Source organism: Salvelinus namaycush, chromosome 34 (assembly GCF_016432855.1).
Source record: "Salvelinus namaycush isolate Seneca chromosome 34, SaNama_1.0, whole genome shotgun sequence".
NCBI lineage: Eukaryota > Metazoa > Chordata > Actinopteri > Salmoniformes > Salmonidae > Salvelinus > Salvelinus namaycush.
The window spans coordinates 7,548,448-7,567,426 of NC_052340.1; the positions used below are offsets into that span (position 1 = coordinate 7,548,448).

The 18,979-nt window shown below is 43.1% G+C and overlaps 3 protein-coding genes across 6 annotated transcripts; 1 reads left to right on the forward strand and 2 right to left on the reverse strand.

The window, feature by feature from the left end:
- Nucleotides 1-7,791: 7,791 nt before the first annotated feature.
- Nucleotides 7,792-10,553, reverse strand: LOC120028653. 2 transcript variants are annotated; one of them, XM_038973864.1, is made up of 4 exons: nt 10,463-10,553; nt 9,059-9,525; nt 8,677-8,943; nt 7,792-8,468 (listed from the first exon to the last, which is right to left on the reverse strand). In XM_038973864.1, the coding sequence occupies exons 2-4, from the start codon at nt 9,468-9,470 to the stop codon at nt 7,948-7,950; spliced, it is 1,200 nt and encodes a 399-aa protein (XP_038829792.1). In that variant the 5' UTR covers nt 9,471-9,525; nt 10,463-10,553; the 3' UTR covers nt 7,792-7,947. The 2 variants fall into 2 exon arrangements, with proteins under 2 accessions (XP_038829792.1, XP_038829791.1); XM_038973863.1 differs by having other exon boundaries at nt 10,429-10,534.
- Nucleotides 10,554-10,874: 321 nt separating this feature from the next.
- Nucleotides 10,875-12,591, forward strand: LOC120028750 (biogenesis of lysosome-related organelles complex 1 subunit 3-like). The gene is made up of 2 exons (XM_038973982.1): nt 10,875-10,986; nt 11,375-12,591. The coding sequence occupies exon 2, from the start codon at nt 11,388-11,390 to the stop codon at nt 11,985-11,987; it is 600 nt and encodes a 199-aa protein (XP_038829910.1). The 5' UTR covers nt 10,875-10,986; nt 11,375-11,387; the 3' UTR covers nt 11,988-12,591.
- Nucleotides 12,048-16,802, reverse strand: LOC120028749 (NTPase KAP family P-loop domain-containing protein 1-like). 3 transcript variants are annotated; one of them, XM_038973981.1, is made up of 5 exons: nt 16,687-16,802; nt 15,486-15,527; nt 15,251-15,379; nt 13,405-15,170; nt 12,048-12,815 (listed from the first exon to the last, which is right to left on the reverse strand). In XM_038973981.1, the coding sequence occupies exons 2-5, from the start codon at nt 15,496-15,498 to the stop codon at nt 12,627-12,629; spliced, it is 2,097 nt and encodes a 698-aa protein (XP_038829909.1). In that variant the 5' UTR covers nt 15,499-15,527; nt 16,687-16,802; the 3' UTR covers nt 12,048-12,626. The 3 variants fall into 3 exon arrangements, with proteins under 3 accessions (XP_038829909.1, XP_038829908.1, XP_038829907.1); XM_038973980.1 differs by lacking the exon at nt 16,687-16,802 and adding an exon at nt 16,333-16,440; XM_038973979.1 differs by lacking the exon at nt 16,687-16,802 and having other exon boundaries at nt 15,251-15,503.
- Between the last annotated feature and the right edge of the window lie 2,177 nt (nt 16,803-18,979).

The window sequence follows — 18,979 nt, forward strand, 5'->3', positions numbered from 1 at the left end:
GTAGCTGAGGATTTTAACAAGGCTAATCTGAAAACAAGACTCCCTAAATTCTATCAGCATATCGATTGTGCTACCAGGGCTGGTAAAACCCTAGATCATTGTTATTATAACTTCCGCGACGCATATAAGGCCCTCCCCCGCCCTCCTTTCGGAAAAGCTGACCACGACTCCATTTTGTTGCTCCCTGCCTACAGACAGAGAATAAAACAGGAAGCTCCTGCGCTCAGGTCTGTTCAACGCTGGTCCGACCAATCTGATTCCACGCTTCAAGATTGCTTCGATCACGTGGGTTGGGATATGTTCCGCATTGCGCCAAACAACAACATTGACGAATACGCTGAATCAGTGATTTGATTTGATTTGGATCTCTTTTAGTCCCCATTTGGACTAATCTTCTAAGAGTCCTTAAACATTAAAATTGAGCGAGTTTATTAGCAAGTGCATCGGCGATGTCGTACCCACAGCAACTATTAAAACATTCCCCAACCAGAAACGGTGGATTGATGGCAGCATTCGCGCGAAACTGAAAGCGCGAACCACTGCTTTTAACCAGGGCAAGGTGACCGGAAACATGACCGAATACAAACAGTGTAGCTATTCCCTCCGCAAGGCAATCAAACAAGCTAAGCGTCAGTATAGAGACAAAGTAGAGTCGCAATTCAACGGCTCAGGCACAAGAGGTATGTGGCAGGGTCTACAGTCAATCACGGATTACAAAAAGAAAACCAGCCCCATCGCGGACCACGATGTCTTGCTCCCAGACAGACTAAACAACTTCTTTGCTCGCTTTGAGGACAATACAGTGCCACTGACACGGCCCGCTACCAAAACCTGCGGACTCTCCTTTACTGCAGCCGACTTGAGTAAAACATTTCAACGTGTTAACCCTCGCAAGGCTGCAGGCCCAGACGGCATCCCCAGCCGCGTCCTCAGAGCATGCGCAGACCAGCTGGCTGGTGTGTTTACGGACATATTCAATCAATCCTTATCCCAGTCTGCTGTTCCCACATGCTTCAAGAGGGCCACCATTGTTCCTGTTCCCAAGAAAGCTAAGGTAACTGAGCTAAACAACTACCGCCCCGTAGCACTCACTTCCGTCATCATGAAGTGCTTTGAGAGACTAGTCAAGGACCATATCATCTCCACCCTACCTGACACCCTAGACCCACTCCAATTTGCTTACCGCCCCAATAGGTCCACAGACGACGCAATCACACTGCACACTGCCCTAACCCATCTGGACAAGAGGAATACCTATGTGAGAATGCTGTTCATCGACTACAGCTCAGCATTTAACACCAGAGTACCCTCCAAACTCGTCATCAAGCTCGAGACCCTGGGTCTCGACCCCGCCCTGTGCAACTGGGTACTGGACTTCCTGACGGGCCGCCCCCAGGTGGTGAGGGTGGGTAACAACATCTCCACCCCGCTGATCCTCAACACTGGGGCCCCACAAGGGTGCGTTCTGAGCCCTCTCCTGTACTCCCTGTTCACCCACGACTTCGTGGCCATGCACGCCTCCAACTCAATCATCAAGTTTGCAGACGACACTACAGTGGTAGGCTTGATTACCAACAAGACGAGACGGCCTACAGGAAGGAGGTGAGGGCCCTCGGAGTGTGGTGTCAGGAAAATAACCTCACACTCAACGTCAACAAAACAAAGGAGATGATCGTAGACTTCAGGAAACAGCAGAGAGAGCAACCCCCTATCCACATCGACGGGACGGTAGTGGAGAGGGTAGTAAGTTTTAAGTTCATCGGCGTACACATCACGGACAAACTGAAGTGGTCCACCCACACAGACAGCATGGTGAAGAAGGTGCAGCACTCACAAACTTTTACAGATGCACAATCGAGAATATCCTGTCGGGCTCTATCACCGCCTGGTACGGCAACGGCTCCACCCACAACCGTAAGGCTCTCCAGAGGGAAGTGAGGTCTGCACAACGCATCACCGGGGGCAAACTACCTGCCCTCCAGGACACCTACACCACCCGATGTCACAGGAAGGCCATAAAGATCATCAAGGACAACAACCACCCGAGCCACTGCCTGTTCACCCCGCTATCATCCAGAAGGCGAGGTCAGTACAGGTGCATCAAAGCAGGGACCGAGAGACTGAAGAACAGCTTCTATCTCAAGGCCATCAGACTGTTAAACAGCCACCACTAACATTGAGTGGCTGCTGCCAACATACTGACTCATCTCTAGCCACTTTAATAATCAAAATATGAATGTAATAAATGTATCACTAGCTACTTTAAACAATGCCACTTAATATAATGTTTACATACCCTACATTACTCATCTCATATGTATATACTGTACTCTGTACCATCTACTGTATCTTGCCATCTTTATGTAATACACGTATCACTAGCCACTTTAAACAATGCCACTTGTATATGTTTACATACCCTACATTACTCATCTCATATGTATATACTGTACTCGATACCATCTACTGCATCTTGCCTATGCTGTTCTGTACCATCACTCATTCATATATCTTTATGTACATATTCTTCATCCCTTTACACTTGTGTGTATAAGGTAGTTGTTGTGAAATTGTTAGGTTAGATTACTCGTTGGTTATTACTGCATTGTCGCAACTAGAAGCACAAGCATTTCGCTACACTCGCATTAACATCTGCTAACCATGTGTATGTGACAAATAACATTTTATTTGATGTGTGGTTCCCACCATGAAGCATGGAGGGGGAGGTGTGGTGGTGCTTTGCTGGTGACACTGTCAGTGATTTATTTAGAATTCAAGGCACACTTAACCAGCATGGATACCACCGCATTCTGCAGTGATACGCCATCCCATCTGGTTTGGGCTTAGTGGGACTATCATTTGTTTTTCAACAGGACAATGACCCAACACACCTCCAGGCTGTGTAAGGGCTATTTGACCAAGGAGAGTGTTGCATCAGATGACCTGGCCTCCACAATCACCCGACCTCAAACCAATTGAGATGGTTTGGGATCAGTTGGACCGCATAGTGAAGGAAAAGCATTCAACAAGTGCTCAGCATATGTGGATACTCCTTCAAGACTGTTGTAAAAGCATTCCCGGCGAAGCTGGTTGAGAGAATGCCAAGAGTGTGCAAAGCTGTCATCAAGGCAAAGGCTTTGAAGAATCTAAAATATATTTTGATTTGTTTAACACTTTTTTGGTTACTACATGATTCCATGTGTGTTATTTCATCGTTTTGATGTCTTCACTATTATTCTGCAATGTAGAAAATAGCAAAAATAAAGAAAAAACCTGGAATGCGTAGGTGTGTTCCAACTTTTGACTGGTGCTGTATATTGAGCATGCCATTTAGGTAACAACATTTCAGTCAGGTAAACTGATACTAAAGTAAGCACTACTTTACTGAAATACAGTAAATTAGTGCTTGATACTGCGGGCAATGCTTTCTTCTAAGTTACAATATCATTTGCTTTCTATGTGCAATCAATATGATCATATATTGGTAACGCATGTAAATCCAACAAAATACCTATTGTACAGCTCTGGTTTGAGGTATTTCCCCCTAACTTGCCCACGATGTAAACAAAGCGCTACTTCCTGATTACGGAAACTGCGAAGGAGGCACAACTTTGCTTAGGTGTGTCGAAGGACACAAATAGTTGGTTTGGATGACTGATTACAAGTGAAAAGGCAAAACATTTTTATTTAGTGTTAACTTCGGAAGAAAAAATTATCAGAAACTCTTAATTTATTAATAGGGTCACCAGCTAGGACAACAATACAAACAGTTATTTTCTTCATCCAGCTCACACCCTTCTGAGTTTATGTGAAATTCTCAAATTCATATTTTAAGAGCGTCACATAATCTCAATGCATTTCCTTTTAAGTTGACAGGTTTAATTCTCTAACGCAAATGTTTCACTCTCTAATGCACATTTTGACAGGTTTAACTCTAATTCACATTTTCACAAAACGTAAAAATAAACAACTTATGTTTTGTTGAATATCTTCTCGTTTTCGGCTACCTTTGTTACCGCTTCAATGCTATGATAAAAAATATACTCAGGCCTCTGGTATTGCTTAGCATTATTAGAGTATACTACAAAACAGTTTGGAGATCTTGGAGTATCTGAGTCTGAAAAAGAGCGCACAAATAATTGTCCTGCAAAAAAAACTTTGCATTTTAAGTAAATGTGCATCATATTTTCCTTTTGAAGTAGGCCCACGTTGGACATGGCAACATGCATTTCTAATTCCAAAATGGCTAAATCTGCTAATGAGATTTGCAATTAATATATTTAAAAAAAAAACTGTCCTTCCATTACATTGTATGTTTAATTCTTCACTTTTAAAAATACAATAGTATCAATGACATGTTCACAGACGTTTCAGTCCATAAATAAGACTATTATCATAAGTATGCCTCTTTGTATTGTACTTATTTGGACTAGGTTTAATGTCATCAAATACGTTACACTATATAACTCAATATCAATGGACTTAATACAAATTCTGATTGAAGCTGGAAGTCATGTATAAATTGACTTTTGGAGTGGAAAATTGTCTTAAATTCCCAGTGAGGTCAGACATGTGATTTACCTGTGTCTTATATACATTGTATTCAGACCCCTTGACTTTTTCCACATATTGTTACGTTACAGCCTTATTCAAAAATTGATAAAATAGTTTTTTCCCAAGAGGGCTGTCATGTGCCTTTTACTGACGAGTGGATTCCGTCTGTCCACTCTACCATAAAGGCCTGATTGGTGGAGTGCTACAGAGATGTTTGTCCTTCTGGAAGGTTCTCCCATATCCAGAGGCACTCTGGAGCTCAGAGTGACCTTCGGGTTCTTGACCAACTCCCTGACCAAGGCCCTTCTCCCCCGATTGCTCAATTTGGCCGGGCGGCCAGCTCTAGGAAGAGTCTTGGTTGTTCCAAACTTCTTCCATTTCAGAATGATGGAGGCCACTGTGTTCTTGGGGACCTTCAATGCTGCAGACCTTTTTGGTACTCTTTCCCAGATCTGTGCCTCGACACAATCCTGTCTCTGGGATTCTACGGACAATTCCTTCAACCTCATGGCTTGGTTTTTGCTCTGACAACTATGGGACCTTATATAGACAGGTGTGTGCCTTTCCAAATCATGTCCAATCAATTGAATTTACCACAGGTGGACTCCAATCAAGTTGTAGAAACATCACATGGATGATCAATGAAAACAGGATGCACCTGAGCTCAATTTCAAGTCTCATAGCAAAGGGTGTGAATTATTATGTAAATAAGGTATTCTGTTATTTATTGGTAATACATTTGCAAAAATTTCAAAAAACCTGTTTTCGCTTTGTCATAATGTGGTATTGTGTATAGATTGATTAAGATTGATTAATTTAATTTAACAATTAATTTAATCAATTTTAAAATAAGGCCGTAACATAACAAAATGTGGAAAAAGGGAAGGGGTCTGAATACTTTCAGAATGCACTGTATATTTCCACACTATGAGGTTGGCATAATAATGTGAAATTGAGAAAATTATGATAATGACCTTTTAGTGTAATAGCTCTTTGAAAAGGACGCCTGAAATTTCAGCCTGTTTTGGTGGGATGGAGTTTTGGCCTTCCGTGGTGACATCACCATGCGATAAATTAGTCAGTGGTGTAAAGTACTGAAGTAAAAATACTTTAAAGTACTACTTAAGTCGTTTTTTGAGGTATCTGTACTTTACTATTTATATTTTTGACAACTTTTACTTCACTACATTACTAAAGCAAATAATGTACTTTTTACTCCATACATTTTCCCTGACACACAAAAGGACATTTTGAATGCTTAGCAGGACAGGATCATGGTCCAATAAAAACACTTATCAAGAGAACATCCCTGGTCATCGCTAGTGTCTCTGATCTGGCAGACTCACTAAACGCAAATGCTTCGTTTGTAAATTAAGTCTGGAGGGTTGGAATGTGCCCCTGGCTATCTGTAAATGTAAAAAACATGATAATGGTGCCGTCTGGTTTGCTTAATATAAGGAATTTGAAATTATTTCAACTTTTACTTTATATTTTAGCAATTACATTTACTTGTGATGCTTAAGTACTTTAAAACCAAATACTTTTAGACTTTTACTCAAGTAGTATTTTACTGAGTGACTTTCACTTAAGTCATTTTCAGTTAAGGTATCTTTACTTTTATTGGGTACTTTTTCCACCACTGAAATTAGTTCACAGACCAAAGGTGCATTCAGTTCACTTGAACATTTGCTAAGTTGCGGAACGGTTTGTACTGAACGACACGTTTCCCTAAAACGTTCTTGAACAGACTTTGAGGTACGTTTGTTCCCGTTTGGTGGGTGTGGTGAGGTGTGGCTTGAAGCAATGAGTGACGTATTTAATGGGCAGTGGCCATGTTGACAGCGTTCCCCAACCCCTCCCCGTTTTTCTACTGGTCGTTCAGTACAGCATCGTTTTCATTCAATTGAATGTTCCAGATTGTAAAAGCGTACTGAATGCAGCCCAAGTTCCAAACCTCTCTGCCAATAACATCTAATTTTCAGTTTTCCTCTTCCCACTCAGACCACTCCCAGACATTCCAAGCAAAATTATTGCTTAAGAAATTGCCCTTTGCTAAGAAGCTATTTTTGTTTCTTTTGACCATTTTAATATAAAACAATCACAGTAAGGTACTAAATTGTTACCCAGAAATGATTTAATATTGAGATAAAAACAGCTGCATTGGACCTTTAAGTTATATTATAAGCATACAGTATTAATACAGCATTTCCAGTTTTGTAAATAGTTGAAAAAAATATTCTCTGTATGCGAGTCTACAGTATCTTGATGATACCCTATTTTTAAGTAAATTGAGAGTTTGAATAAATGGGCCGTCTTAAATTGCAGCCAGGTAACACATTACAAGCAAAACATGCCTAATTGCAGTACTGCCAGTATGTAGTAATACAATTCCAGGACACAAATGAAGCGATCTCAAAATCAAAATAAACATGTTGGATGAATGAGTCTCTTGTGAGATTGCAAATGTAGACTTCATTACCATATTGCACTTACACACTACAGTACCTCTCATCTTCTGCAAAGCTAAAGCAAAGTAAAACACAATAATTGGCCTAAATTAAAGCAGCCATGTGTATCCAGGACTATGCAAACAGCTGTGCAAATCGAGTTCTACAAAGGCCCTTTTCTAAACAAGTTTTCATAGTTACACAAAATATCCTATATGCTTAGGAAAGGGAACATTTAGGGAAGAGGATACATTTGGATAAAGCCTTTGCTTGCCCAGCTTCCACATAAATTTGCATGAGTTAATCAAACACCATTACATCCTCATGAAAGTGTGCTTTTTCCTGGTAAGGAAACATATTTTCAACATCATTTGGGGAATCTAGCAAGTCTCAGTGGATGATAACTGGCAAGTTGGAATTTCTCTTCTTGACTAGATTAAATAAACCTCTGCACAATGGTTTGTCAAAATTCTCTTGATTAAAACATCAGATGATTTACTTCTGCACATTAAAACATTTGGACATGACAAAATTAAACGAAAGAGGGAAGTTGTAAAAAAATAAAAATGTTTTTTTTAATTCCAAGACATTCTCAAAAGAACAAGTCCCTCAAATGTAAGCACCCATATATTTTTCTTCTTCTAAAAAAAGAAGGATATATCTACAACCTAAAATGGTTCTTTGGCTGTCCCCATTCGATAACCCTTCTAATAACCCTTTTTGGTTCCAGGTAGAACCCTTTTCACAGAGTTCTACCTGGAACCTAAAAGGGTTCTGAACCTAAAAGGGTTCTACCTAGAACCTAAAAGCGTCCTACCTGGAACCTAAAAGGGTTCCCCTATGGGGACAGCTGAAGAACCCTTTTTTTCTAAGAGTGTATGCTCTCCTCTGTCAGAGCACTGTATGTTCCACTACTGTACATTCCACTATGAAGCTTCAAGAGCACTCACTTGTGCTGGCACTTGTTTGAGAGTCCGTTAAGTAGATCACCCTTCTGTTGGGAAGGGGAAAGCTGCTCTGAGGGGGATGGTCCTTGAGGTTCAGGCCGCCCATGGTCTGAGGGCTGAGGGTTGGATGTGTCACTAGTTGAGTTCCCATCCCTGGAGGGTGATCCTTTGTGGACCTCCAACAGAGAGACCGTCCAGGAGGGAGATGTAGGCTGTGAGGGGGAGGCCTTGCATGAGCACGGCTGGTGTCCCTGGGTTTGGACCTGTTCCACTCCTCTAAGGATGCGCACCAGGGAGTTGTGGACCTGCTGGCTGATAGGAGTGTCACTGTCGTCGGGTTCGGTCTTGACCTGGCGGTCTGTGGAGAAGTTAGAGAGCTGCTCCAGGACCTCTATCTGTCGGTCCATCATGCCCAGCATGCTGCAGTGGAAGGCCCTTTGCTCAGCGAGCTGTTCCCCTAGCTGATGGTTCAGGATGGTGAGCTGCTGGAGGATCAGGGTGCTGGTGTCCTCACAAGTGCCTGTAGAGAAATTAACAGCAGGACAACTTGTATTTGTTTTAGATTATTGCTGTAATATCTATTATCCAAAGCTCTAAACAATTGATGAATACAAAATAAAATTCCAACATATTCATTACATGATATTAGTTACAAAGAGCACATTAATGACATAGAATATAGGTGGTCATGTAGCCACTCTAAACCCATCAGTTATAAAAGCACTCACCAGTTTGTTCTTCTGGACTGCAGCTAGTGGGGTCACTAGCTCCCTCCCCATCATGTAAAGAGGGTACTGAATGTGGCTCACTTTTCACTGGGTAAAGATACTCTCCAGATAGACCCAAAGTCATAATCTCTTCTGACTTCAGGGCCCAGCCCGAAGTGCTGTTGTTGGCCTCTTCTGGGATGGCGTTAGTCTCGTCTCCTTCTCCCTCTAGAGCTGGAGCCAGACTCTCCTGCCAAGGGGCCACAGAGTCAGGTTGAGCAACATCACCTGGGAAGAGAGAGAAGAGTGAGCAGCGCAGGCCAATGCAAAGCAAACACTTCTTTACAATTCTTTAATGGCAAATATTAAAAGGTATAAAAATCCTAAAGCCAGAAAGTAGTACCATCAGTATGATCCTCCAGGTCCGAGTGTGTCAACACCACCATATTGTGTCCATCTGCAGTGCCTTGCTCTGGGGCCCCCACCCGGGCCCTCCTGGCCAGCATGCGGTCCAGCATACGGAAGTAACGGAATGACTCGATGGCGGACAGGCGTGCAGCGGGGCTACGGTATCCTGCCGTCTTGATCTTGCGGTACTTGTGCTTGAGGCTCTTCCAGCGGTTGCGTATCTGGTTGACAGTGAAGTGGATGTCCCGCTTGGCCAGGCTGTAGCGCAGGTGGCGGAAGTGCGAGTCGTTGCGCTGGCGCTTCTTATCCAGCTCATGCACCAGGTCAAGCTGCTCGATGAGGGCCAGCATGGCGAAGGTGTCCGACTCTGTCCACCACTTGTTGGGCCTCCTCTCACTCAGGTCCATGGTCTCTGCCTCTTCTCACTGGGTGTACCTGCTCTGGTAGCAGCCCCGTGGGCTCCTCCGGGTTGGAAGTAAACAAGAACACATGGAATGAGGTTGAAGTACTACACCATAGGCTAATGTAATTTCTATACATTAGAGGTAGACTGAGGGGTAGTCGAATGATTATGATAAAATGACCCTGAAATAAATGTTTCAGACTTTCTATTCAAATTAAATTGTGTAGCAATATGCATCAAAGAGCAGCATCCACGTTGCATTATAATAAAGTTGTATTCAAGACGGGAACATTGGTGTTTTTATCAAAGGTATAGGACAACCTCACTATGGGAGAATAAATGAGTCACGACAGCATCCAAAATAGATACTGGATATAAATGAAAGGAATACATTGTGACATAAACCACTCCAGAGATGATCATTACAACATTCACACAAGATTACAGTGACAGTTTCTTCTCCAGTCCCTTTGAAGTTCACCCAACAGCAAATCACGACTTTCCCCACGTCAATTCCACTCAGATGAGACATGATGAGCTCAGTAGTACGCTTACAATGTGAATTTATGCAGCCAAACAGGAGTACTGTATAACGCTTTCATCTACCAAAAAAAAGACATATGCAATAGTCTTCCCTTTTGGTACAACAGTGAATTACTTGAAATAAAATTGATCCTGGATATTACTGACAACCACACCATACAGAGATTAATTTAAAACTAGCTAAGTGGTCATCAACAGTCTGACCACTGACAACCTAACTAGCTATCACTGGCTAGTTGACAGGTGCAGTGAGTGTGCCAACTGCTGACAGTGGCCGTGGACTCAGCTAGGTGGTTGCAGTGGCCATCACCGGCGAATGCTGACGATGAAGAATGTAATTTCCTACAGAACTCTGCGGCCAACATTTTTTTCATACACAAACTATTGTTCTAAGTTAATAACCAAAAAATAGCGCTTACTGTTACTGCTACTGCTACAGATTGCACTTCATACCTTCATCTCGATATATTTTACGCTGCGTCGGAAGAAGCTTGCTCGCGTCGCACGATCACATGGGGTTTGTTGACATCAATGGTCTTGTTCGAAATTGCAGCCGACAGTGGAGGAAACTGCCGACTGATTGATCTACAAATCACCGTGCAACATAAAAAAACACTCACTATTATTTGTAGATCCGTCAGTCAGTCACTATTTACCCATGATACATCACGAATTTGATGCTCTCGAACACGGCCAATGACTGTATATGATCGACGTTCCCAATGTCACATGTTCTTCGGTCTCTACTGTGATTGGTCAAAAATCTTACTGCATACTCAGGAGAGTCAGTCTGTGTGAGGAGCTGCGCAAATTCTCAGATCTACACATCATCTAAATGTTCAATTTGAACGGATTTAACAGGCATCTGGTTGTAATTTGTGAATTTGTGCAGTACTTAGTTTGGGCCAACCCCCGTGAGTGAGCGATTTCCGGCTACTTCCGTATGCTCATGTGATTCTTTTTTTGCAGGACTGGAGGTATGATAATTTGTTTTACATACATTTTTCGAATAATAGCAGACTAGCTATCTATATTCGATTTGGTGAATTGATTTAACGTAGATTGATTAACATAACATGTCAATTAGTCAAATTGAGTTCAACTCTATAACATAATGTTATTCAACAGGGCTGGGGGGTGCATTTCGTTGCGTATCATCTCGTGCTAAAAATGATTTGGGCTAGCGCTCAAATGTAGGGGGAGGCACATTCCGATGGACAGCCAGTAATCATCATAACAGTTCCATTAAACAATGCATACCATCAGAACATGCCCCCCTGTAACATTGAAACTATGCCTCCCCATAAGATGGGGAGTAGTTTCTACTTTCTACTGTAGGCCTTCACTGTTCTCTTGTGTATTTAGGTGGTGTGGTGGAATGGCAAGTGACAAATACCAGATAGTGGTGCAAGGAGAGGCTTCAGAGACCGACTCAGATGACGAGGTATACATCACCTCCCTCTCTCCACATTCAACTGCCGGAGGGCAAAAGGTACCAGGGGAAGCGTCTGAGACTGACAGCGAGGGGGAGGTTGAGAAAGCACGGAAATGTGTCATTGCTGCAAGCTCTGAAAACCCACAAATATTACGCAAGGACTTAACTCCTCTGCTTGTGATCAGAGATAACCCTGACATTCAGTCCGTGGTAGAGGAGAGGGTTGTTGCTAAGCCTGAATATAGTGGGCTCTACTACAACACTTTACTCCAGCAGAAATTACAGGAGAGCAATGCACGTCTGTGCACGGATGTGTCCCAGACCATCAAACAGGTGTATGGTAATGCCACAAAGGAGATCCGCATGGCCACGACCCACCTGAACAGCTCCCAGAACGGCATCATCAACGCCTCCCACAGCATCCGACTCATTCTGGAGGACCTCAAGTCCGTCTCAGAGAAAATGGACATTATCACCAGCTGTTATCTGCTCCCCGATATTACCATCCCCTCCTCTCCCACTACCCCTATTCCTGGACAATGATGTTCCTTAAGATGTTCCTCGTTCAATGTTTTCATATGTCTTATGTAGGCTAAACGACGGGTTGGAGTATCGTTATTTGTAAAAGGCACTTGCATTAGGTGAATAAATGATGCATGCCGTTATGCTATTGCTGCTCCATGTTATTCTGATAACATTCAGATGGCTTATTCATTGTAGTTGGTCATCGCAAAGGATGCTTATTGATCTTGGTCATACAGGAAAGTATTTAGCTGTTCACGTTCACAACCATTTAACACGTCTTAAGCACTGTATTTTCCGAAGTGCCAAACCCTGGCGTAGACCTAGTGCACGGCCCACTTGTGGTGTAAGCAAAACACCGCAAGTGATGGGACTGCTGTGGTCATTTTTGTCTAGGCCTAGAGTTGAAGCTACAGAGTCCTAATTTATTAACCAAATTAATCCTAGGACATTCATTGTGCATTGCTGTATTCACAAGTCAGTCATTGAACTGCAATAGGCTTTTACCTCAGGGAACATTGAAGGAACAGTTTCAAAACTTTAAGATACATTCCATCCCTATACAGTGTAATCTTCCCAAAGATATAAAAAGTGTTATAAAATTAAAGCTCATTTTGAATCCAGAGGGTTTGATCAGTCAATGCTTTTGCAGAGTCACTGTCATGTCGCGTGAGGTTGAGCATCTGGCTTGGCTTCCAGGAAGTGCGAGCTGAAAGTAATCCATTCTCCCAAGGTCATCTGAAGGGCATGTCTGATCTCACTGCTGCGCCCATACACCAGAGACGCTCCATCGAGTTGATTCTCTGTCAGCAGCTGCTGATATTTCACTGGAATGTTCAGCTTTTCCATCTAGAGAACAATGCAGACATGACATTGAGACACATTGATATATATTTTAAATGGTGTCATTAGACATTGTTGGTCGTCATTTACTTATTCTAATGGGCCAACGGTGGTTCATGGAAAATATTCTGGTGTGTGGGAAGTTCCATCATTGGCGATGGCGTGCATGGGACTACCCTATGCAGTGCTGCTGCTATGAATGCAATGCTTGTGAGCTGAGGGCTATTAGCATACTACCCTCCTGAAACAGCTTATTTCAAGGTCACTGACTTGGCATTTCCCTGTTTTAACAAGTGCATGTCTGATCTCACTGCTTCGCCCATACACCAGAGACGCTTCATCGAGTTGATTCTCTGTAGCAGCAAACTGAGGGAAACTGTCTCACGGGGGCATTGGATTCCGATGTGACTGATCCGTCTGATACAAAAGTGTAACATTCCGCAATCATTTTAAGGCACTGATGGACTTATCTACATGAGTTGTGTAAATACCATAATAAGTATGTATACATGACACTGTATACTGACCTCCACGATATACTAGCGTCTATCATAAAGTAATTCAATCAGCATAAAGATTCTTATTTTGAACTAACCTCTTTGCCAATGTCCTCTGTGCTCATACTGATAACTGTTCCAATCCGCAGTGGGCAGATGGCATTTGACTTGGTTCTGTCTCTCAGGCCCGGTCCCCCTCTAACCCAAGCCAGTTTTTCTTTAATGGATTGGTCCAGGTTGACTGTACACAATCTGAACAGATCAACATCCTTCAGAGTAAACTGGAAGTCCACCTTAAGGAACCTCTCAAACAGCTCAGGGTCTCCATCCTGCTCTAGAACGGTCTCCAGACGATCTCTGAGCATGTGGAGCTCCAGACTGGTCTCACTGAACACCTCCCATAAGGTCTTGGCCTGGTTGATATCACCATCAGCGTCATCAGTGTCAGCCCTCTGCTGGCGGTCCTCTGAGCATTGCAGGATCCAGCTTAGGCGGCAGGGCCAGAGGTTGGCCATCACCACCCAGGCAGCAAGTTCTTTAGCTTTGGAGAAGCCCCCGTAATTCATAGCCTCCATGACGATGACTGTCACCCTTACAGAGTTTATTATCCTTCTCATATGCACATGGTTTCCCATAAGATAAACATGAAGAGGGCTGTATTTGGTATATATGGCGTGTAATGCCTCATTTGTTAGCGCCTTGATTTTCTTGGCCCAGATTTCCCAATGGATGCCATTTTCTAGTAGCTCAGTCTCGCTTTTGCCCTTTCCAATGAAGGGCACAAGGCTGTCATCAAGCCTGCCTTTTTCAAATGCAGAGAAATTCCCAGCTCTATGTTTTCCTCTCTTAATACATTCCCAGTCAAGCTCTAGATAGCTGTCAGCGAGGGTTTTAAAAGCTCTGCATTTGGAGTCTCGGGACATCTCAGGCACTGAGAAGGGCAGGGTGACCATCTTGTTTAGAAAGTCGTACCCGCTGGATGTCAGCCCACAGAGCCACATGGTGCTCTCCACACAGCCCACCACCACTCTGGGGTCCACAGCTAGGATGGACACAAACGGGACATTCTCCCCCGCCAGTAGAACGTTCATAGCCTCCAGAGTGCGGACCACCCTGTCTGGGCTGCAGCGGTCCAGGTGGGTGATCTCCAGCACCACACGGATCCTCCTCCGCTCGAACACCTCCATGAAGTGGATGAAGTCCACCATGACGCCCACCTCCTTCCTCACCTTGTTCATGAAGCCCATCTGGTCGCTGACGGCCGAGCTGTTCATCTGGTGCTGGATGCTGCTGCCCATGGTGTAGAGCAGGTGCTTGGATGTCCGCAGAATAGTCCTCAGGGCGAAGACTGCGGGAGGCCCCAGTGTTGCTATGGCCATCGATTCTAGCACAGTGACCCAACTGCGTGTGCCATTTGTTTGGAGCTCAAAGCCATATAAGTAGAGCAGGGTACATGTGCCAATGCTGAACAATACAGTGGCTAGGACTACAACCCAGAGGGGGAGGCAGAGCAGCTTAATGGCTTTCCAATTGACCTCATCACCTTCGCTCGTGACTTTCTTTGGGTAGGGATGCTGGGTGGCTCTATAGAGGCCCAGGGGAAGTTCCCCAAAGTCATCCTGGATGGCCTTGAAGAGGCGGATCACCAACCCAGCCCAGAGTTTATCACTGCCTGCAAAGTGCCATGCACTGAAGCGCACAAAGATCCACCTTACCCTTCTCCTCCTCCGCTCCTCTTCCTCCCTCCACACGGGACGGAAGAAGATGATGGAGAGGAGGAGGGCCAAGTAGCTAATCCATGCTGGAGGAGGTCGCTTCAGCTTGTGCTTCTGTTCTCTCCACTCTGCCTCTCTGTTCATGTAAACTGCGAATGTAGAAAGAGCAACACAATTCGATTTTTAGAACAAACAAAAAATCTAAAGTCACGTGAAGTGTTGAACTTACTCTTGATCTTCTTCAGTAGAGTTTCAGTGCGGCTGGGGCACTGGGAGAACAGGCCTACAGTGGCCGGAGGTGCCACTTTGATCAATGCTCTTGACAGTCCATATGCATAGACATCATCCAACTGGGCACCTTTTTTTGTTTGACCAATGTAGAGGTAGACATGGCAATCAATAAAAGCTGTTATTAGCTGTATCACTAAACACATGTCAGATACATTTACTAACTTTCCACTTACCTTGTCCATCCATTTGTCTATGGTTCCAAAACGTTGTCAATTCTGAGGGAATAAAACAGGTTATAACGGTATAAGAATATAATTTCGATTCATGATCACTGCAACGGATCTAAACTCCAATTATCAGTAACGGTTAGTTATTATTCTGCAGTGTCAATAAAATGCTGGCTGAACTTTTTTCCCCACGAATGTTGTAATTTCATAGAAATTTGTTATAGATGGTTATGTATGGATGTTGTTTTAGAGATGTTTCATTAGTTATTCAACAACAATGTGTTAAATGCAGGACTTAACGACACTGGCCAAAGTCATACAGAGTAAATTACCAAAATATGAGAGGAATGAACATAGTCATAAACATTAAGACAGCTTTTCAATAAATATTTTATGTTGTACAGCAGTTCAATGAGCACATTCAGGGTTAGCCAAAAGTTCTATTCAATCATGTCAGTAAGCTGAAGAACTTGGCTGCTCTATAAACTGACCTTTGGCTGTATCGGTAACTTAGAGCATGAGTTTGCGCAACAATAATTGCCTCAAATATGTGTTGACGGTTCATTATAAATTTCAGCTACCAGTTATATAATGACAGATTTTTACTGTAATGAAAATGAACACACCCTCCCACACAAATCCACCTGCTTGTTCTTTTTGCCTTAGAGTCTTGAACAAAAGTACAAATAAAATGTCAATATTTGGTTAATGAATAATACCAGACAGCCCTTTTCCAATGACCTTTCTACGGAGCATAACCGATCAGCTAGTTTTACAAAACATTACCTCCATATCTACTTATTAACATTGGATTAGACATTTGCCCTCAAAAGAAAGTACAACTCAGTCTTACCGTGTCTGTGTGGGTCTCACTACATTGAAGTCGACATACAGACTGACCCTCTGTTGAAACCAATAACACTAGTGTTGTTTACCCTACCTGACTATATACCTGACACATTATCAGATCATATGTGAATGAAAGTCGGAATTGTGTGGAATTTTCCAGGTGACTTTGAGTTTTGAGTCTTACTACAGACCTATAGATATACATTAAAATGTATTCTTTGAATGACAATGGCCATGGCCCAGAAAGCAATATTTGACTGTTTAATTCTAACAAAGGAAATTACAATATGTGTAAGTTTATAATAGGTATATTAATGACTCCATCCCCACGCATTAATATTCATAAAAATTACCATACATCTATACGATTCTTGGCCTTGGGAAACGGGACAGGAGTGCTTCACGAATGCTAGATGTCGACTGGTCTTCTTTGCTTTGCTCTCTCTGATCCTCATGTCCTTCCTTATTATATCCACTCTCTGGCAAAGCTTCAAATAGCTTTGACATTTGCACACTATCTTTGTCAACCATGTATGGAAATGTCGCACTTGATAGCTCTGCCAGAGACCAATTGCTCGGTCCACTGGGGTTCCCTATTGGTCTAATGGACGTTGGCTTCCCGAGTGAGAGCTACCCGGTACCAACCCCACCTATTACAGAAAGTATGATCTCCTTCTGTGTGTTTTCCCAATGAAAGCAAGAACACAATCCCAGTACCCCAATCCATAGACTCGTAACTCCATCATGATACAGAATTCAGTATGTCTGTCGGCTGTAGACCACTATGGGGGCCCACTGGACTCTGTGAGTTAAATATAGAATGTACATTGTGATACATGTGACACATTCCATGTGAAGAGAGACACACATAGGTCTGCATGTCCTATGTACACTGAGTGGCCAATTTATTAGGTACACCACCTCGTTCACAAAAATGGTTCGCTTCTACAGACAGTGAGTCATGTTGCCATGGCTTGGTATATAAAGCAGGCATCGAGGCATTCAGTTACTGTTTGTTCGAGTGTTAGAATGTGCAAAACGAGTGACCTAAGCAACTTTGAGCATGGTATGATTGTCAGTACCAGGTGTAGCGGATCCAGTATCTCAAAAAACATCCAGTCAGCGGCAGTGCTGTGGGCGAAGGAGAATGGCAAGTTCAAAGGAGAATGGCAAGAATCGTGCAAGCTAACAGGCGGGCCACAAACAGGAATCCCAGTTACTGTTGCGTCAAGCTGATAGCAGAGTCAGGATTTGTCATAAGCAGCATGAGTCCATGGCCCACTGGTGTCAACGGTACAGGCTGGTGGCGGTGGTGTAATGGTGTGGGAAATGTTTTCCTGGCACACGTTAGGTCCCTTGATACCAAATGAGCTATGTTTCCATGCCCCAAATAATTCAGGCTGTTATGGAGGCAAAGGGGGATTTGACCCGGTACTAGACTGGTATACCTAATAAACTGGCCACTGAGTGTATATTTACCATGCACCCATACATTCGCCCACACGTATCATGCATTGCATTACAAATTATATCAAACTTTAACATATGACAGTAGGTATGGAGAATTTATACAGCGTGCAACTTTGACAAATTTGATCAACTGGTTTCTGGTGATATCTGTGAGATTAAAAACATGCCATCGCTCCTTGAGCTGCCCAATTTAATTTCCCTTCTCCACATACACTGCATCATGCCTGCAATGTGTTCTCAGTAGGGTGGCAAAGCTATGGGTAATTTGCCAAAGTTACCGGAATCCAGTAATTTTGGTAATTAACCGAAAATCTATGGCAATCTATCATGACTTTGGTAATTTATAATTGAATAACTTTTAAAACATTATTCATATAGTATTCATTTTGTATATCTGTTACTTCACTCTGCGGCTCGACTCATCCCAAACCATCTCAATTTGGTTGAGGTCGAGGGAATGTGGAGGCCAGGTCATCTGATGCAGCACTCCATCACTCTCCTTCTTGGTGAAATAGCCCTTACACAGCCTGGAGGTGTGTTGGGTCATTGTCCTGTTGAAAAACAAATAATAGTCCCACTAAGCCCAAACCAGATGGGATGACGTATGGCTGCAGAATGCTGTGGTAGCCATGCTGGTTAAGTGTGCCTTGAATTCGAAATAAATCACAGACAGTGTCACCAGCAAAGCACCCCCACACCTCCTCCTCCATGCTTTACGGTGAGAAATACACATGCAGAGATCATCTGTTCACCCACACCGCGTCTCACAAAGAAACGGCAGTTGGAACCAAAAATCTCAAATTTGGAGACAAATTTCCATTGGTCTAATGTCCATTGCTCGTGTTTCTTGGCCCAAGCAAGTCTCTTCTTCTTATTGGTGTCCTTTAGTAGTAGTTTTTTTGCAGAAATTCGACCATGAAGTGAATCAAGCCTCTGAACAGTTGATGTTGAGATGTGTCTGTCACTTGAACTCTGAAGCAATTATTTGGGCTGCATTTTCTGATGAACATATCCTCTGCAGCAGAGGTAACTCTGGGACTTCCATTCCTGTGGTGTTCCTCATGAGAGCCAGTTTCATCATAGCACTTGATGGGTTTTGCTACTGCACTTGAATAAACCTTCTTGAAATGTTCTGTATTGACTGACCTTCATGTCTTAAAGTAATGATGGAGTGTCGTTTC